The sequence below is a fragment of the Coturnix japonica genome, chromosome Z (genome assembly GCF_001577835.2).
Source record: "Coturnix japonica isolate 7356 chromosome Z, Coturnix japonica 2.1, whole genome shotgun sequence".
Taxonomy (NCBI): domain Eukaryota; kingdom Metazoa; phylum Chordata; class Aves; order Galliformes; family Phasianidae; genus Coturnix; species Coturnix japonica.
The window spans coordinates 39248186-39266005 of NC_029547.1; the positions used below are offsets into that span (position 1 = coordinate 39248186).

General features: G+C 39.8%; 1 protein-coding gene across 3 annotated transcripts in view; it reads left to right on the plus strand.

Annotated features, from left to right (window-relative positions):
• The window catches only part of SYK (spleen associated tyrosine kinase), a 45116-nt gene continuing 27296 nt past the window's right edge, over nucleotides 1-17820 (plus strand). For 2 of the 3 annotated variants that reach the window (XM_015849388.2, XM_015849389.2), the window contains exons 1-3: nucleotides 1-294; nucleotides 11709-12164; nucleotides 12751-12911. In XM_015849388.2, the coding sequence (XP_015704874.1) occupies nucleotides 11751-12164; nucleotides 12751-12911 (575 nt within the window). In that variant the 5' untranslated portion in view covers nucleotides 1-294; nucleotides 11709-11750. Of the gene's footprint in view, nucleotides 295-337; nucleotides 1382-11708; nucleotides 12165-12750; nucleotides 12912-17820 lie in introns of those variants that run through there. The other variant, XM_032441368.1, reaches the window with a different exon arrangement.

Sequence of the window (17820 nt, forward strand, 5' to 3'; positions counted from 1 at the left end):
CACCTCACACCATCGGGCACCACAACACGCACGTCGGGGCGCCGCGGGTCGCACACCGCACACCCTCATGGACAAACGTTCTGACAGGCCGGGGGCCGGAATCGCCCGAGGGAGGGAGCAGGGGGCCGACAGTTCGTTGAGGAAGTGGCCTCGGCTGAGAGAGAAAACGAGGAAGCGGCGGCTCTCGCAACGCATAACTCGGGCACAGCTCTCGGCTGAGCCGCGCCGCTCGGCTCGCTCCCAGGAGGAGCCGGTGGGCGGCAGTAGGCGGCGAGCGGAGGAGCCGCCGTAGCGGTGAGTGGAGGCCACGCCGGGCCGGGGGGATGCTGGCAACAACGAGCGGGGTGGGCCGGGGTCTGCCAGCCGCCTTTTTTCTCCGGGGTTTACCCGGAGAGCGGCGAGTAAATGTGCCAATCTGCTGAGGCAAGCTGGAACGTTCCGTCCTTCTGTAGTAACATCGGTAGCCTGGCATTTGAGGAACTAGAATATGGAACTTAAATACAGAAAATATATAGATTTAGTCATGTTTTGAATGTGTTGCGGAGTAGTTTTTAACAGCGTAAAATTTACACTAAAGTAACTGTTCAGCTTCTGAATGGTGCATAGTATATAAAAGATTTGGCACCTGGGAAAATGGCTTTAAAAAGAGCTTCTTTCTTATAAAAAATCTGGATTTTGTTTCTGTCAGAATAATCACAGAGCATTGCTAGAAGTGCTGAATGTTGGTACTAAGGGTGCAATGGTTGACTTGCTGCTGATCATTTCAGTATTGGGCAGTATTTTCTTCTGTAGCTCTGTACTATGTGCAGTTTGTGCTGGAGTTCATTGGGTGTGGGTGTAGTAATGCCACCCTGGGAAGAGATGGATGCTGCTTTTGTTGGGTGACGCCGACCCCACCAGAGGTGATTGAGACACAATTTGGCCAGAATGCATGGAATATTACAGAGTAATTCCATTTCAAAACAAAACAATTCCATCTAAGGGAATGAACTCCTTGTAACTTCTTTTGATGTTCTTTTCAGTTGGGCTTCTTTTATATTCTTTTTATCCAAAGACATTTAGAATTCTCAATTCTTTGGGCTGAATCTGCAGCTTAATCCACAGGCACAGCTGTCTGGTTCAAGTGACTATCAGTCTTTTAAGCTCGGTGCTACTACAGGCTCAGAGGCCATGAGCTGAAGCAGAGCAGAACACGTTGAGGCAGCCCAGTTAGAGGAACTGTGTTGTTTTTTCATCCCTCTGTTGAACATTCAGTGATAGAGACAAATAAGGAAGTTTGAATGCTCTTTATTTCTGACAGTTTTCCTGTGGGGGAGAAATGTTATAGTTTGGCAAAGACTTTGAACTAAAAGGTTTGGAATCACCGAATGTGCCCCAAAATGTAAGTAATTGCTTCAGATTTCAAATGTACATGAAATAACTGCAAAACCCCATGATAAACTGTTGAAGTGTTCTTGGTTTTCTGCCTTTAGAAAGTATTAAGTCCATAAGATCAGCAGTGAACAGTGCTACTTGTCCATTTTGAAAGAAGAGCAGAATTAGATCTGAAGTTGCAGGAAGACAAAACCAGAAGTTCAATTTTAGTAGGAGCTAGCAGGTTACGCTGGAAACTAAACTGCATTTTAGAGCACTGATGGTAAAACCAGAAGCTGGATTTAAGCACCCTAATAACAAAAAATATAACATAGACATGTTACCATACACTTTTATCTTTGTGTGTGGGTGTGTGTGTATGTTATGACAGAGACATGAGGAGCAGAAGTCACTACTGAAATATATGTTGTGTTCAGAGTTCATGGGATTGCAATCAAAGTTTGTTTTTTTATAATCAGTTTTGATTCATTTTACTTTCTTTATGCTTTTTCATTACTCAATATTTAGCAAAAAACAAAAAACAAAAAAAAAAAAAACAAAAAAAAAAAACCCTAAAAACCAACCAAACAAACAAAAAAACCCTACAAAGCCCACAGTAAATTGGCTGACATTCCTAGTGAGAATACTGTGACTGTCAGCAATTGTGTTTGTGTCTGTATTTATGGCAGAAAGGTACTAGATGGTGATGTCCATTTTTCAGCTTTATGGACTCTTCGATCAGTGGTTCAATACCTGTTTTGTGCACACCAGTTACATGTTTAGCTCCAGGATAAAATGGCCGAAAAGGGGAACATGTATGATTTTGTATTGTAATTATAAGGAATTCAGTGTGTATCTTTGCATGTGAGTAACAATTACAGAAAGATCATTCCAGTCAGCTATTTAAAATTGTTTATTTTGCATTTAAAGATGAGGTGTACTTGTGTGATCTTCTGCATCGGGGTGAACATACTTGTGCCACTAAGACTGTGCACGACTTCAGTCTGAGCACAGTGTTCTCTTTAAAAGCTCAAGATAATCTTGTGAACATGAGAAATGTAGTTCAGTCATAAGAGTGAAAACTTATCACACTGCAAGCATTTGCAGGATCATCTTAACTTCTAATTTGGAGAAAATACCATTTTATTGTAGGGAAACAGTTTTGTGTTGCTTTATCTTTACATTCCAAAACCAAAATTAGTTCAGAATTTCCTGTCTCTGTGTGCACAATGACTAAGTGACCACTGCTTTAAATGAGTTTGTTGAAAGGAAAGAAAGGGAAAAATATTTTGAGACCAATTGAGCTTCAGTTTTCATCTTATAAGTTCTCGTAGGTATCTGCCACCTCTCTGTACCAGGTAACAGAACAACTTCAAATGTAGGAAATATTCTTAAATAGCCAGAATGCAGAAATGTAATAGAGTATTATTTTGTGTGGTTTCACTATCACTTGGTTTGTAACTAGCTGATGGTGGTATGTATTAATTTGAACAGAGAGGACTACCCTGCCTTTCCTCTTGCTTTGTCCCAGTTTGCTCTGGAACATTGTTCCTCAAAAGAAGTATGGAGTGCTAAGTGTCCTGAATATGTCCAGCAACTTTTCTACCTACCTTCCAAAATGCAAGGAGATGATGCTAGGAATCTTTTAGAGCTGATTCTCAGTAGAGGTAAACTCAGAAGTGCTAAAAGCTTTTACAAAAAAGTAGGACTAAGGTACTGGATGTAAATTCAGCCTTGTAAATCCGTGGAGTAAATCCTAGGCTGAAGACAGACCTGCAGTTGTAAGAATCACTTCTGTGCTTGGAGATGCAGAGAGTATGTACTAAAATTATCTAAATATCTTTCACATTGTAAATTAAATAAAAACAGAGTTTGTCTATTTTTTAAAGAAATACTTTAAAATTATTGTATTCAGCAAGAGATTCGTTAAAATCAGTGAAAGATCCAGTGCTCATCACTAAATACATCAGCCACAGTTGTGCTATACCCGCCCTCCAAGATAGTCTTTTCCTTATGTTTTTCTTTTCCCTTTCTTTGGACAAGATAATGAACTAGTGGGAAAATAAAAATACATACTTTTTTTTTTTTTTTTTTAAGTCCACAGCTTTGTTTTAAGAACACACAAAATCAAGTGCATTTTCTTATAGCTAAAGCAGGGGGATCTGAGTGCAAAATTAGACTGTGAGATGCCAAAGGTAGTGTGATAAAATGGGTGCTGCTGCTGCTGCTGATCACTGGGTGTGAAGTTCTCCTTTTAAAAATAGTAGTTCAGATTTCAGAATTAGCTCTACAAATTTCAGAGGAGTTAACCTTAGCTTGAATAGTATCTTTTTTTTTTTTTTTTTAAAATAAACTTTTTATTTTTGGTAGGGCTGAATGAAAAGGTATTTTCTTTATTTGGAGCTGGAAATTTGCTTTCAGGACTTTTTCCTTTTAAAGCTCTTTAAAAAAATTTTTGCAAGAAAATTTTAACTGAAAAACAGTTTCTGACATTTTGTTTGAAAAGAACATAGAAAAGCAAGCTAGTAAGTGTGTGAAACATGTTTATGGGTAAGTTTTTTCTCTGGGAAACTCAGCCCAAATTCAGTAAGTTGAATCAAGACAAGCAGTTAGCTGTGTGTAAAAACAAAAGCAGCTGTTGCAAGGTGAAGGTCACCAATACCCGAAACTTTAAGAAAAAGCAACATCAATGCAGCCTATCACTGACATAGAGTGTCGGAATTTACATCTGCTTTTCGAAGAGGACGTATGATTTTCATGATATTTTGTTCAGAAGTTGGTAAAGCCAACTTGAGGAAGTTGAGGAAGTGGCTGTGGCTACAAGAGAGCTGTATTTGGAAACTGGATAATGGCATTAGCTACCTTTTGAACTAGGGAATCATCTTGCAAACTTCTGAGTATTATGTTACATAACGCTGTTATGACCAATTCTGGTCATGCACACATCAGGACAGCCCCAGAACCAAAGTGCACAGTGAGGCAGGTGACATTAGGTGAATATTCCATCCTCAGGTTTCACAAGGAAACCACCTGCTGCTTTAAGTTAGCTTAACTTTGTGACCGTCTGCATCCAGTGAATGTAAAGATTGAGGTGGTGCAGCCAGGACTCCTGAAGGAGGAGGGGGGAAGAGTGCACTCAATACACTGAAGAATTCCCTCTGCAAAGGATGGTAGTCTGTCATAGTAAACACCACTCTGGACTGTTTAGCTGTATAACCATTGACAGTGCACATCATGAACAAAGAAGCCTGACATCCTATTTTTTTTCCCCAGTGATAAACGTGCCTTATCAAAAGTATTTCACTGGTCCAGGTGCTGCAAATAGTCTTCCACCAGAGGAGGAATGAGAGAACCCTTGTCTCCCTCTCTGTATACCACTTCTCAAGCATTCTTGTAAGAAGTGAGGTGACAGATCTTCCAAGTGATTGTTTGCTAGCTAAAAGGGTTTCCTGCTCCTCAGGAGACTGGATTGCTAGTTCACTGACATGATAATTGGTAGCAGGTGCATTTTTTTCTGCATAGCTTGCCTTTCTAGATCTGTGATGGTGGAAACCACTTCTGGAAAGCCCTTCCTTTGATCTAGATCCTATTTAGAAAATTGTTCAGTAATTTTGCTTAAGAAACCAATCTTTAATGTTAGCTAGTGTATGTTAGCTATGTAAGCTAGTATCAGATCATACCTCACTCCCTTTCAAAAATAAAAAAGACAAAAGAGGAGAGGAGAGGAGAAGAAAGAAGAGAGGATAGAGGAGGGAAGTGGAGAGGATACATTTCTTTTGTTCCATCTAATTTTTTAATAATGACTACCTTCTGAAAATGATGTTTTTCTTCAGAGGGATATGCTGTTTATCAGCTGATGCTAAAAGAAATCCCAAGAAATCTAAACTAAGCCAGGGACTGTGCAGAGAGATACACATCAAAGGCCTCATCTTTCTGAAAGAAATCAGTCTTGTTCTGTTACGATGGTAAAACAAATTCACAATATCAACAGCTCTGTGATCAGAACTGCAGTTTTTATTTATTTATTTATTTATTTATTTACCTTCCTGTTTTGGCTAAACACTGTTATTCGTAGAGCGTTCTGGTATATCTGCTTCTCTTGGTAAATTTATGAAAAACAACTGGCAATAGTGAACCTTGAAAAAAGATTTTGGAGTCATTTTTAGAGAAAATTTGGTAACATCCTGATGTGCCTTGGTTTTACAGGGCTTTCTTTTTCATAACTGTTCTGCTATAGCAGTATCTCTCTGTAGCAGTCTTGCATAAAAATAGTGTATTTCATCTGGAAATCTGCTATGCTGATATCCTTAATGTCACTCTAGGATTGAACCTGGAAATAGCCAGGCCATTGGTCTTACAGTTTCGGTTATTTTTACGCTTCTTGCAAGTAGACTGGTATTTTTGTTCTACATGTTCTCACTGACTTTCTAAGTTGATTTTAAAGCTCTGTCAAGAAGCAGTGGTAGCTGCCATGGTATATAAAAAAAGGTTTTACTTTTTGCTTTTCTGCAGGTGCTTTAAATTAAACAATAACAGAGAAGATCTTCATGTATTAAAGTTAACTCAGCTTGTTTGCCCAGAAGTATTCAGAAATAGCTTTAGGATCCCTAAATAGGCTTTTTTAACTGCTGAGGTGTCTTAGTGTGTACTAACTGAAGTAAACTACTTTACACAAAAGGGAGCAGGCTTCCAGACAAATGAAACTACTTGTTTTAAGACAGAAATGCTTGCAGTGACAGGAGGTACCATTAGCCAAAGGCAGTAGTTGAAATTGTGAAGCAATAAGAGTTCAGTGGGAAAGAAGACAAGGGAAGCAAGAATAGTAGAGAACAGTGAGGAAGGGAAAGGAAATGTTGTTATTTTTAGTTGCTTCTTTCTCTTCTTTTTCTAAAGAAAAACAAAAAGCAAAATATTTGTCTGTTAAAATATCTGTTAAAAAAAACAAAACAAAACAAAACAAAAAAACCAAAAAAAACCAAAAACCCCAAACCTGACATTTTTTACTGCAAGGAAAAGAAGTAATTCACAAATGTCTGCCAGTAACTTTTTAAAGCATTTTAAAAGATTTTTAGAGAAAAATTATGAAATGTGTGAAGTTAATCAGATATAGGAATCTGAAAAGGAAAGTGTCGTGGAACAGAAAAAATATGCCTAACACCTGTGGGAATGTAATTTTTTTGAGAAATGATCATCCATACCCTAATTGCAGAAGCTCATAGAGAGCTCCAAAAGTCACTTCGTGACCACCATAGCAAATTTCACTTCATTTGTTTGTTTAAAATTTGTATGGAGAACCTAAGAAACCAATGAATACTATACTATACAACTGTTGTAGTATTTTTTATTAGCATGTCTTCCCCTTATAAAAGCATACTATATAAAGTACACTAAGTGCTACCAAGTCAAGTATGATTTCCTCAGGAAATATTTCAGTAGCTATAGAGCCTTCAATGATCAGATAACATCATCATAATAACATCAGAATGTCAGATGTAATTTTGTAAATTTTTAATTCCCACATGTTTCAGTGTTGATAAAAACATACACCTAGCCATCAAAATGGTGAGGGAGGAGCAGGGACCAATTCCAGCCCCAGCGTGTGAATGAAGGAATGTGCAGGTGAGGAGCTCCAGGAGCACAACACATCTCTGATCTGACTGGGCAGCTTGCAGTTTCAGCTACCTTTCCACAGGTGGTCCAGTGCTGTGCTGTCCAAAGCTGCAGCTACACCTGTCATAGATATGCTTAAATATTTTCAAATATTATAGGTGGGCTACAGCAGTGCCAGAACAGCAGCGTGACTCTCAGCATTGACTGGCTTCCCAAGTATGTAGAGAGATTTCCAGGCCAACACTTAAACTGCCAGTGAATGTGCTGATTTAACACCTGTGTATTCCATATCTGAGACGAGGAGTTCAGTTTAACTTAACATGACTGTGCACGCTGCCTGTTTGTAGTGTGGATTTGAACATCTTTTAGAAAGAGTGGAGAAATTTTAGCCAGAGGCTGTTGGTCCTATTACTTTGCATGCCCATTGCTTCTGCTTTGTGTTATTTTGCTTTCTGCTTCTGTATTTGTTGCGAATTCCAGTTTTTTCAACATTTATTGAAGAATCAGCACACTCAGCAGCAGCTTGAGTTAAAACACAGCAAAATCAAATTGAATTGTAACTTATGTAGCCATTGTGTCAGGATCAAGATCTTCAGAAGCTTTTCTTTCTTGCTGCTTTATTCCATATTACATACTTATTCCTAAGTTCTTTATCCATTTTAGAGATGGAGTTGCTAGCATAAAATGTATGAAGTTTGAAACTGATAGTACAGAGAAGTGAACTTCCTTGAAATACTCCCATGAAAATACGTTCAGATGCAGAGCAGCATTTTTTATGTAGGAATTGTGTTCACTACAGTGTTATTAATGCCATACAGAGTGCTGTACCTTTCTCTGAATGCAGATGACACAGAATTATTGGGGCACTTTCTCCAAATTGGCTGTATACTGCTAGTGAAGAGCCAGCACGAATTATGCTGCATAATGTTTCTGTGTCTAAGCTTACCTCACTGCCAGTCACCTGCCACTGCAAACCTCCTGTGCTCTCAGGATAATATATGGCAGCTGTGCCCAGTATCCCAGCTCCTTCTGCTACTGGGATCAGTAGAGATTCATGCTGGATAGAAAGCCATCCTTGGCTGCTCAGACTGGAGTGGTGTGCACAGCAGGGATGGAGCTGTCAACGTGGCCTGTGTTCAGAGCAGCTGGACATGGTTTTTCAGGACCTGCCAGCTGGCAGCTGGTCATGGCCTTGGAGAGCCAGTACCTGGTGCTGGGAAGTGAGAGGCTGGGTGAGTGCAAGGGAGGTGCTTAGACACTTCTGGGAAGTATCCTACAGAGGAGACTGAGGTTTGGTTCTGGAAGAACTCTTGCTCTGAAAATAAACAGGATATTTATTGGACACAGTTCAAAAACGCATGGTTCTCAGAACCTCCAGGATGATGAAGCACAGTCAAGCCATCAGGTCAGTGTGGTACTCCCTTGATTTCAGCAGATAATAGCTCCTGAGAAGCATGGGGTGCATGGGCCTGCCAGAAGGTGGCATTTGCAGGCCTCTGTGCTGTGTGACACCCTCAATGCTTGGCAGGGTGCTGCACATCCCCTCCTTCCGGCTGAGGTATGGCGGGCTGGGGACTGTCTGTGCACATACTGGTGCTGCTGCAGGGATCTGCTGTGCACTGTCTCTCTGGGGTACTTACTGATGGTATTATTAGATTTAGGTTGTGAAATCCCCAGCAGAAAAGTTTTCAGGGTACAAAGCTGTTGTATTCTTTATCTTATAAACAGAATAGATCGGTTGCAAGGGCTTTTCAAAGATCTTCAAGACCAGTTGCCTAAGCACTTCAGGAGCAACCAAAAGCGTGAGCATATTGATGAGGACATTGTCAAAATGCCTCCTGCACACTGACACGTATGGGGCATCAGCCTCCTCCATTCCCACACAACATATGGCAACAAAGGTGCTATCTGAGTAAATGGTATTGGCATGCAAGTGTGTATCAAGGAAAAGTGTGCCGCTGAATTCCTCCATACAGAAATAGTAGCACAACATTACATCCATTGACACTGAATGTTTAGAGACTAAACAGTGGATGTGACTGTGGTGGTGTGGTCCGTGGTTTGTTTCAACAGTGGCAACAGTGACACTTGTTCACCTCTGCTGGTGCATATTTTTACAATCACCGCACGTAGGCTTTTGTTCATTGCTGCTGAAAATGCTTTGCTAATGGTGGTGACTATTTTGGTAAACAATATTTTGTAGCTGAGAATTTGGTCTATCAAATAGTGTTATTGTGCTCTTTATACATGTTTTTTCCATGAAAATAAATAGGGGACACAACTTTTGGAGTGCCCAAGACAATACTTCTTGCAAGCTGATCTGTTGGTCTCCCATTCCCTAGAGGAAGAGCTGATATGCATGAGGCCTACCTGGGCAGCCAATTTCAGTTCCCAGCCACTCTTACAGCATAGATGTTTTTTAATGATTGGGAGAAACATTCTGTGTTTCAGTTTGTGACCCTTGCCTCATCTCAGTGGATACAAGACATAGCTTAGCTCCATTGTCTTTACATTCTCTCTCCAGATATCTTTACACCTTGATGAGATCTCCCTGAGCCTTCTCTCAGCTCAAGAGCCTGAGCTTTCTCTGCATTCTATCTATGGGAAGATGCTCCAGCTTCTTTACCATTTTAGGGGTCTTCCAATGGACTTTCTACATTATGTCCATCTCTACCTTGTACTGAGGAGCCCAGAACTTCACACAGTACTCCAGCAGGGTACTTAGCAGTGCTGAGAAGAGAGAATGGATCCCTTCCTCGAGCTGCTGGTAGTATTTTTCTTTAGGTGTTCTAGAGTCACTTTGCTGGGTCCTGATTATTTTATTGGCCACCACAACTTCAAGTTTATTTTACTCCACTTTCCAGGCTGACAGTTCTCAGTGTATATTTGTGTATGGCATTATTCCTTCCCACGTGCAAGACCTCAATTTTTTTTTCCCAGTCAGATAAATTAAATTCATCTAATCTCAGCTCTCCACTCTTTTATTGTCCCTCAAACTGGCATCAAAATCCTCTGTTTTATCCGCTACAGCTCACAGTTAAGTATTATATGTGAACTTGTAGCCCCCCTGTCCCTCTCATTAATGAAGATGTTGGATATTACTGGCCCCTGTGTGGGTCCTGGAGTAGACCACTATGAACAGCCAATTAGACCACGTGGTCAGTGATTACAAGCCTCTGGCCCTGCAGTAAGCTACTAAAATAATGCATTTAATTAAAGGGATGTCTTCTTAGTCTTCATTTGGTGCAAATGTAATTTCCCCTTTAGATGGTATTTTTTGTAGAATGACTACTTGTGGTGACTTACTGACTACCATCCTCTTCCCTTATGGGCTTGTTTTGCAATAAACAGGGAGAGATGTGTTGATAGGTAATTTAGACTAAGATCATAACTGCTCAAAATGTAGAGATTTTAAAGGCAAAGCAAAGGGAAATTTTATCAACAAAAATGCTGGAAAGGTTAAATTGAATGTAGAAAGTGATCTTAAGTTAGTAATTTTTGGATGCAAACCACAAGAGTTAATAAGCTGTATAGAAATCAGTTTTGTAGCTGGAATGTCTCCCTTATTCAGGAAGGAGAGAAAACCAGAAGATCTGCAAAACATATGTCTCAGTGTTGATTGTGCCCTGTCTATGCTTTTCTGCAGTGTTTTCTGTGTTGTGGGATTCTTGTTCAGTTGACTAGTGTGCTCCCCTCACTGCAACTACCTCGCATACTCATAGTGAAGGTATTTCTCATCTGTTTCTTGCCTCATATGCAAGAAATATCAGATTGGCCACAGTTTGGTAATGATCCATCTATGAACTGAGAAGGCAATAGCCATGCTTGCAGCAGGGCTGCCGGGGAAGATGGCAGCCTGAAGCACCCTGTGACAAAGGGTTCTTTTTTAGGATGCTGACTCCTCAGTTGCAGTGTTGCACCAGGGATCCTCCCTTCTTGCTTGGTTTTCTATAAAGTTCTCTCCACCCACTTTCACATGACTTAGTTGCACACTTCAGCCAGCTGATACACAATTGCACACTCGGCAGGCTGAGTGATCTTGACGTATACTTGCATTTTTTAATCCATGGACTTCTGTCTTGTTTCCCTAAAATCCTGCCATTTTATTTTAGTTGTGAAGGGTGTACTGGTGCTGCAGCTAGATCCTGCACAGCAACTGAAACAGCAGCTGAGCTTCTCATTCTTTTGTCAGCCTTTATTCAGCCTTTATTCAAAGTAAAGGAAGATGGGAAGACAGATGAACAGTAACAAAAATAAAACCAATAAGTATTTTCTACATTAATGTCCTTGATTATTGTACTTTGTATACATACATTTTTCTTAGTGTACGTGCACTGGAAAAAAAGAATATCAGATATGCAGTGATCTTGTAAAGATGGAGAAACAGCAGTCTTTTTCTATAGGACAGTACCTAGCTGCCCAGGCAGTGTAAGCATATCTTAGGGTTTAATAAAGGTAAGTTTTTCTGATGGCAGTGTCAAAGATTGAGGTAACTCAAGGGAACACAGGAATCAAGAACAGTACTCCTGTATCTAGAGTAACTGTTAAATTAAGAATAAAAGAATTTAAGCTATTTATATTGTCTTCAGTACTCCTCAGAGATACCGAACTTCATTCTTTTCTGTATTTTTGTTGTGTTTCTTTATATTATTCCAATATAAGGAATTAGAAATGAAAGCTGTTCAAGATTACACTATCACATTAATAACTTCTAGTGATGCTCATGTTTCCTTTTTTCATTTCAGGCATTAAACATTAATTGACTACTTGGAAAGAAAAAAAAAATCATGGCTTCCAGCATGGCTAACCCTGCTAACCATTTGCCATACTTCTTTGGCAATATTACACGTGAGGATGCTGAGGAGTATTTGATGCAAGGAGGAATGAGTGATGGACTATACCTGCTTCGCCAAAGCCGGAATTACTTAGGGGGCTTTGCATTATCCTTGGCCTATGGAAGGAAGGTTCATCATTACACAATTGAGAGAGAGCTGAGTGGGACATATGCTATTGCAGGAGGCAAATCACATGCAAGTCCTGCTGAACTCATTAACTATCATTCAGAGGAAGCAGATGGCCTTATCTGTCTACTGAGAAAATCTTTCAATCGACCACCAGGCGTTGAGCCCAAAACAGGGCCCTTTGAAGATTTAAAAGAGAACCTCATCAGAGAGTATGTCAAACAAACATGGAATCTGCAGGTAAATCCAGGTGAATTTGCCATGAAGTGGACCTCATGGTAGCCTAGAGTCTCCTCACTAAGGGAGAGTAGAGGCAGGTGCTAATCTCTTACGTGATAACAGTGGCAGGACCCACCAAGGGAACAGCATGGAGCTGCTTCAGAGGAGGGTCTGGTTGGGTACTGAAAAAAGGCTTTTCACCAGAGGGTGACAGGACACTGGAACAGGCACCCCAGAACAGAGGTCATGGCACCAAGCTGCCAGAGCTCCAGCACTGTTTGGACAACACTCTCGGAGATGCAGTTTGACATCCCAGGGATATTAAGTATACCTAGCTATGTCAGACTATCTTTTCAGTTAAGATACTGATGTCTTAAGTTACTCACTTCTTTCTTAGAGATAAAGGAAAAATCCCAGCTTTGTGATGTTTAAATTGCTCTAGCGTATTTTGTCTTTCAGTGTCTGTGTAGCAACTAGTATTTTTCTTCACATAAAGTAAATATGTGCATGTGTTAGGTGTCCCAGATGCAATGCAATACTGGGGTTACATCTGTACGTTTTCTACTGCAGAAGACAGTTAGAATGTCCTATTATTTTACCACTCCAGGGTCATGCTCTTGAACAAGCTATAATTAGCCAAAAGCCTCAGCTGGAGAAACTGATTGCCACTACAGCCCATGAGAAGATGCCTTGGTTCCATGGGAGGATCTCCCGGGAAGAGTCAGAGCACCGTATCCTCATTGGGTCAAGAAACAATGGAAAATTTTTGTAAGTGTTTTCCTGCATTGCTGTCGTTTATCACTACCATCATTAAATAGTTCACTTGGCTGAACAGCAAGTGAGAGTATACCCAAAGAGGTGGCTTATTCACAGATGCCTGCTGAATTTATCCACACGTACTAAGTGGCTGTGGTGAGTTAAACTTAGCCCACCAAGTTGCTCTCACAATCTGCCACTGCAGCTGGATGGGAAGTCAGAAAACAGGATTGAAAAGCTTGTTGGTCAACATGAGAGAGAACTGGGAAACTGTTTACCAGTTCTTGGAGAAAACTGATTTAATCCAAATTAAAATTTGGATAGTAAATAACAAAGACAAAAACATAAACCACCCTCAGAACACCCCCCCTCCCATTTTTACAAGCTCATCTTCACTCCTTCACGCCCAGCTCCTCTTCCCACCAGACAGCACAGGGGGATAGAGTCTGGGGTTATAGTCAGTCTGCAATAGTTTCCCCCTGATGCTCCTTTCTTCTCACACTTCCTGCTGCAATGTGGGCTCTTGGCAGACTGCAGCTCCTTCTTGAGCCAAGGTAAAACCTCAGAAGTGAGGGTGGACATGCTTCTTCAGTGCCAACTGTTTTCACATTACTGATTTGCCATTATTCTGCCAAGCTCCAAATTAATGGAGATGTGGCCTTCATATTTATTTATATAGGCAGCTTAAATTTTAAGTCCTCTAAATCCTCTTTTCAGACTGAGTTAATTCCTGTCATGTCTTACCTACTAATATTTTGAGTGTATTGACATCTGATTTCTTGAAATACCTCCCATCTTAATCTCTGAGCTTTTAGTACTTCATTACTTTCACTCAAGTTTCAGTGCACCTTCATATTTTCGCTTCTTGTCCTGTTTCTTAGGATGATGCCCTAGAAGTCACCTACTCTGCTGTTTTCTCTGCAGACTATAAGGAAAAAAAGTTTGTGTGGCCTATCTGAACTCTTCTGTCAGTAGCACTGGATTGGTTTTATTTGGTTCGATGAAAGTAGTCAGCACATGGTACATTACCACAGGCACAACAATGTCATTCTTTCTTTTTGTGCTCTTGGGAATTTTTTCATCTCTTTTACTATTTTCTGTCTACAGGAGCAAAATCTTACCAAATTATTGTTGCATCATCTGAGTCATGGTGTTGATATATCAAGACTCACTTCTTTTCCAGTTTACCCTAGCATATATATTGGTTTGTATGTGGTCAAAGTGCTTCTCTTTGGACAAATAAAGGAAACTAGTTTTCATAAAAAAACTAAAAAAAAAAATGATACTGTAGCTAACATTTCTTATGAGCAGATATTTGGGACTCATTGTATTGATGGGAATCTCTGTTTCAACTCAGAAGGCTTCTTTCATGTTGGGGACTTTATTTCTTTGGTCAGAATTCTAGCTTTGAAATTCTGTTTAAACCATGAGAAGCATCTCTAGAACTTACATTCAGCTTATGTCCTTCTTATTAAGGACAGCAGTCTATACTTTTGCATCTACTGGAGAGATGCTGTGAAACACATTAATTGTTCTTGTATGGGCTGCCTATTCCGCAGATTTAGAGCTCAGTAACCACTTAACTGCTGTTGACTCTTATGCTTCTAGGGAAGAATCAAGGTGAGGTCATTGACTACTTCATAATTCAGCAAGAGAAGTAATGTGTTGGTTGTTTGTACCAGAAATACAGTTTTGTCTGAGCAAGTCTGTATTAGTGGTACCTATAGCTTTTTGTATTTGTGTTACTCTTAGTATCTTCTTCTGTTTTGTCTGAGCAAGTCTGTATTAGTGATACCTGTAGCTTTTTGTATTTGTGTTACTCTTAGTATCTTCTTCTGGACATTTGCCACTAAGGGTGGCACTGTGATACCTGACTGAAATAGTTCTAGTAAGAAAAGTCAGATGCAGTTTTAGAAGAAAGCTATTTTGTAGGGCTTAAGGGCAGTATAGTGTATTTTGTTGTGAGAAAAATAGACCGTGGTGATGCAGTCCTGCTTCCCAAGTTTTTCCATCACTTTGCAGAAAATCTCAATAGTCTTAGAAGGAAATAAAGTTTTGCATTCCATTTTTGATAACAACAGCCTGTGGCTGACCTAGCTCTTAAATTTTGTAGTATGCAGACATCAGAAGGCTGCTCATCATCCCTGCCTATAGCAGGGGGGTTGGAACTACATGATCACTTCCAATCTAAACCGTTTTATGATTCTGTGATTTCTGAAGTAGTTTTTAATACGTTCTTAGAGAGGGGAAGGGAAGTGGTATAATAGAAGACTACAGTCAGTCCATTTTTACCTTTGTGTGGTCCTCTTACAGATTACATATTGTCCTCAGATTAGCAGTATGTGCAGTGTGGTGCAGATTTCTGAAGTGAAAATGAAGAACAGCAGTATGAACAACATTACAAGAAAGATGATCACAAGGACAGGCAAGCAGGGAATGGCTGTGTCTTCATGTTTAGTGGGAAGTGTCAGAAACTTTGACATCAGGGAAGCTCTTATCACTGAGAAGACACTACCAACCAAAAACTTGCTTATGCCCTTGGATAAGTAATTTATATTAATTTCATAACATTCCTAAAGCAAGCATTTAGCTAATTACTTTCCCCATTAGTCTGTCTTTTTTTGCTTGTTTGTTTTTGTTTCCTATACAGTCAGTGAGCCATGTTTTAATAGTATTTCTTCTTTTTTTTTTTTTTTTTTTTACCCTCAAGGAATCTTTGATTTATAGGGAAAGATCATTTGGCTTTTCACATGAAAGCAGAAAAAAATGAGGTGGTGTTGTGGTTGCTTCCAGACAGACAGGGACACCAGAAAGAATGTGTATCTCTTTACGGAGTTTATAATGATATTCTAAATAGTTAACAATTGCTATTATATTGCAGACATAAAAGCATACGAAATACTCCAGCACTGATGTCAGGAGAATTAAAATCGAACTTATTTTACATTGCATTGTTTAGCAATTTGAGTTTCTCTGTTACTTCTAAAATTCCTGTTTTGATTGTACATGTACTAGAGAATTCAGATACTTTTAGTCTTCTCTTTATTGTATCTGTGAATTTGGATTTCTGTACATTAAAGATATTACTTTTTCAGGCTTATGTCATTGGGTGAAAGGGCAGTATTGCTTGTTTACAGTTGTTTATTCTCTTTATGTTATTTCTTTATTCTCTTTGTTTTTTTCATGCAAATTTATAATTAGCTATGATGGCATGAAATGGAAGAGTGCTTGACATTTCACTGTTGTCTTCCTTCCTTGTAAAAATACTTCTTTAAAAAATGATCTTTTAAAGAAGATTTTTTGCTTTCATTTTGTATTAGAGAATGGAAAATACCGTGCTTAACTTCAGAGCACATTAAGACACATAGTGTGGTTTGAAGTTTGGATTTTTTTCTGAATGTGCTTGAGCTCTGATTGTGCTCACTTTACGTAGAATCAAATTTGCATTTATGGAGAGAGACCCCAAAACTGATGTAATGACTGTGAATAGCTCAGGCAGCATCAAGATGATGTCAAAATATCGATTTTCACTTGAATAGGTTTCAATCTTTCAGTTTGAGCTTTTTTGTTTGATTCAGTTTTTTATGATAAATGTAAAATACTGGATACTGTATATCAAGCTTCGGTTCTAGAGGGCTAACCTAACTTATGCAGCTGTTACTAAAGTCTGCAAGACTGTAATGTGGGCCCCTCACTGCAAGAAGGACATTGAGGCCCTGGAACTTGTTCAGAGGAAGGTAACAAAGCTGGTGAGGGGTCTGGAGCACAGGCCTTATGAGGAGAGGCTGAAGGAGCTGCGATTGTTCAGCCTGGAGAAGAGGAGGCTCAGGGGAGACCTCACTGCTCTCTATAACTGTCTGAAGGGAGGTTGTAGTGAGCTGGGGGTTGGCCTCTTCTCTGTGTAATCAGTGATAGAACTAGAGGGAATGGTTTTAAGCTGTGCCAGGGGAGACTCAGGCTGGACATTAGGAAAAATTACTTCTCAGAAAGGGTGGTCAGGCACTGGAATGGGCTGCCAGTGGAGGTGGTGGAGTCACCGACCCTGAGGGTGTTCAAGCAATGTTTGGATGTTGTGTTGAGGCACATGGTTTAGTGGGAGCTATTGGTAATAGGTGAATGGTTGGACTGCATGATCTTTAAGGTCTTTTCCAACCTTGGTGATTCTGATTCTGTGAAATTTTGAAATCTGTCCTACGATAATGAACAGAGGCAGAAAAGCTTTCATTTGGAACTGTAATGACAAGTTCTGTGGGAGCACTTTTTGAATAAGTAAGTGATGTTAATGCCAAATTAAGACTTGGGCAGTACTTTTTAGTTTCCAAGCTCTTTTGTTTTTCAGACATGTTTCAAAAGGTACACGTGTCTTCTGCTTTTGTGCTTGTTAGGGAACAAGACTGTTCTCAAGTTGACTGGGCATAGCTGAACATAACTTTAAAAATATGAATTTTGCTTATCCTGTACTGCATATTGATGGAGGTGTTCAGATTGGTGCTATACTCCTAAGGAATCGGGACTTTTCTCATTGATGTCTGTGCTTTTAATAATTAGAGTACCTCCTGTGGTAGTAGCAACTGCTGCAAAAGGGCATCAGTTTCGGTAGGACTAATCATATTGAAGCCACCATTTCCACAAGTGAAACATGAAGCAAACTTGGAACTGGGAAACAAACTGTTGAGTTTTTACAATCTTAACTTGTGCTGTATTCTGAACACAATGAAATACTTATCCATGTCTTGGAAACACTTTCTTGTATTCTGAAAACATCTTTCCAAACCTTTGCTAGGAGTAAGTCAGAGGAAGACAAAGCAGAAGTCATTCTTCATTTTAGCAGAACCTGTTTCTCTCCACTGGTCAGTAAGCACAGGAAATCATCATGCTGAGAAAACACCTGCATGTCATGAAAAACCACCATGTGTTTCAA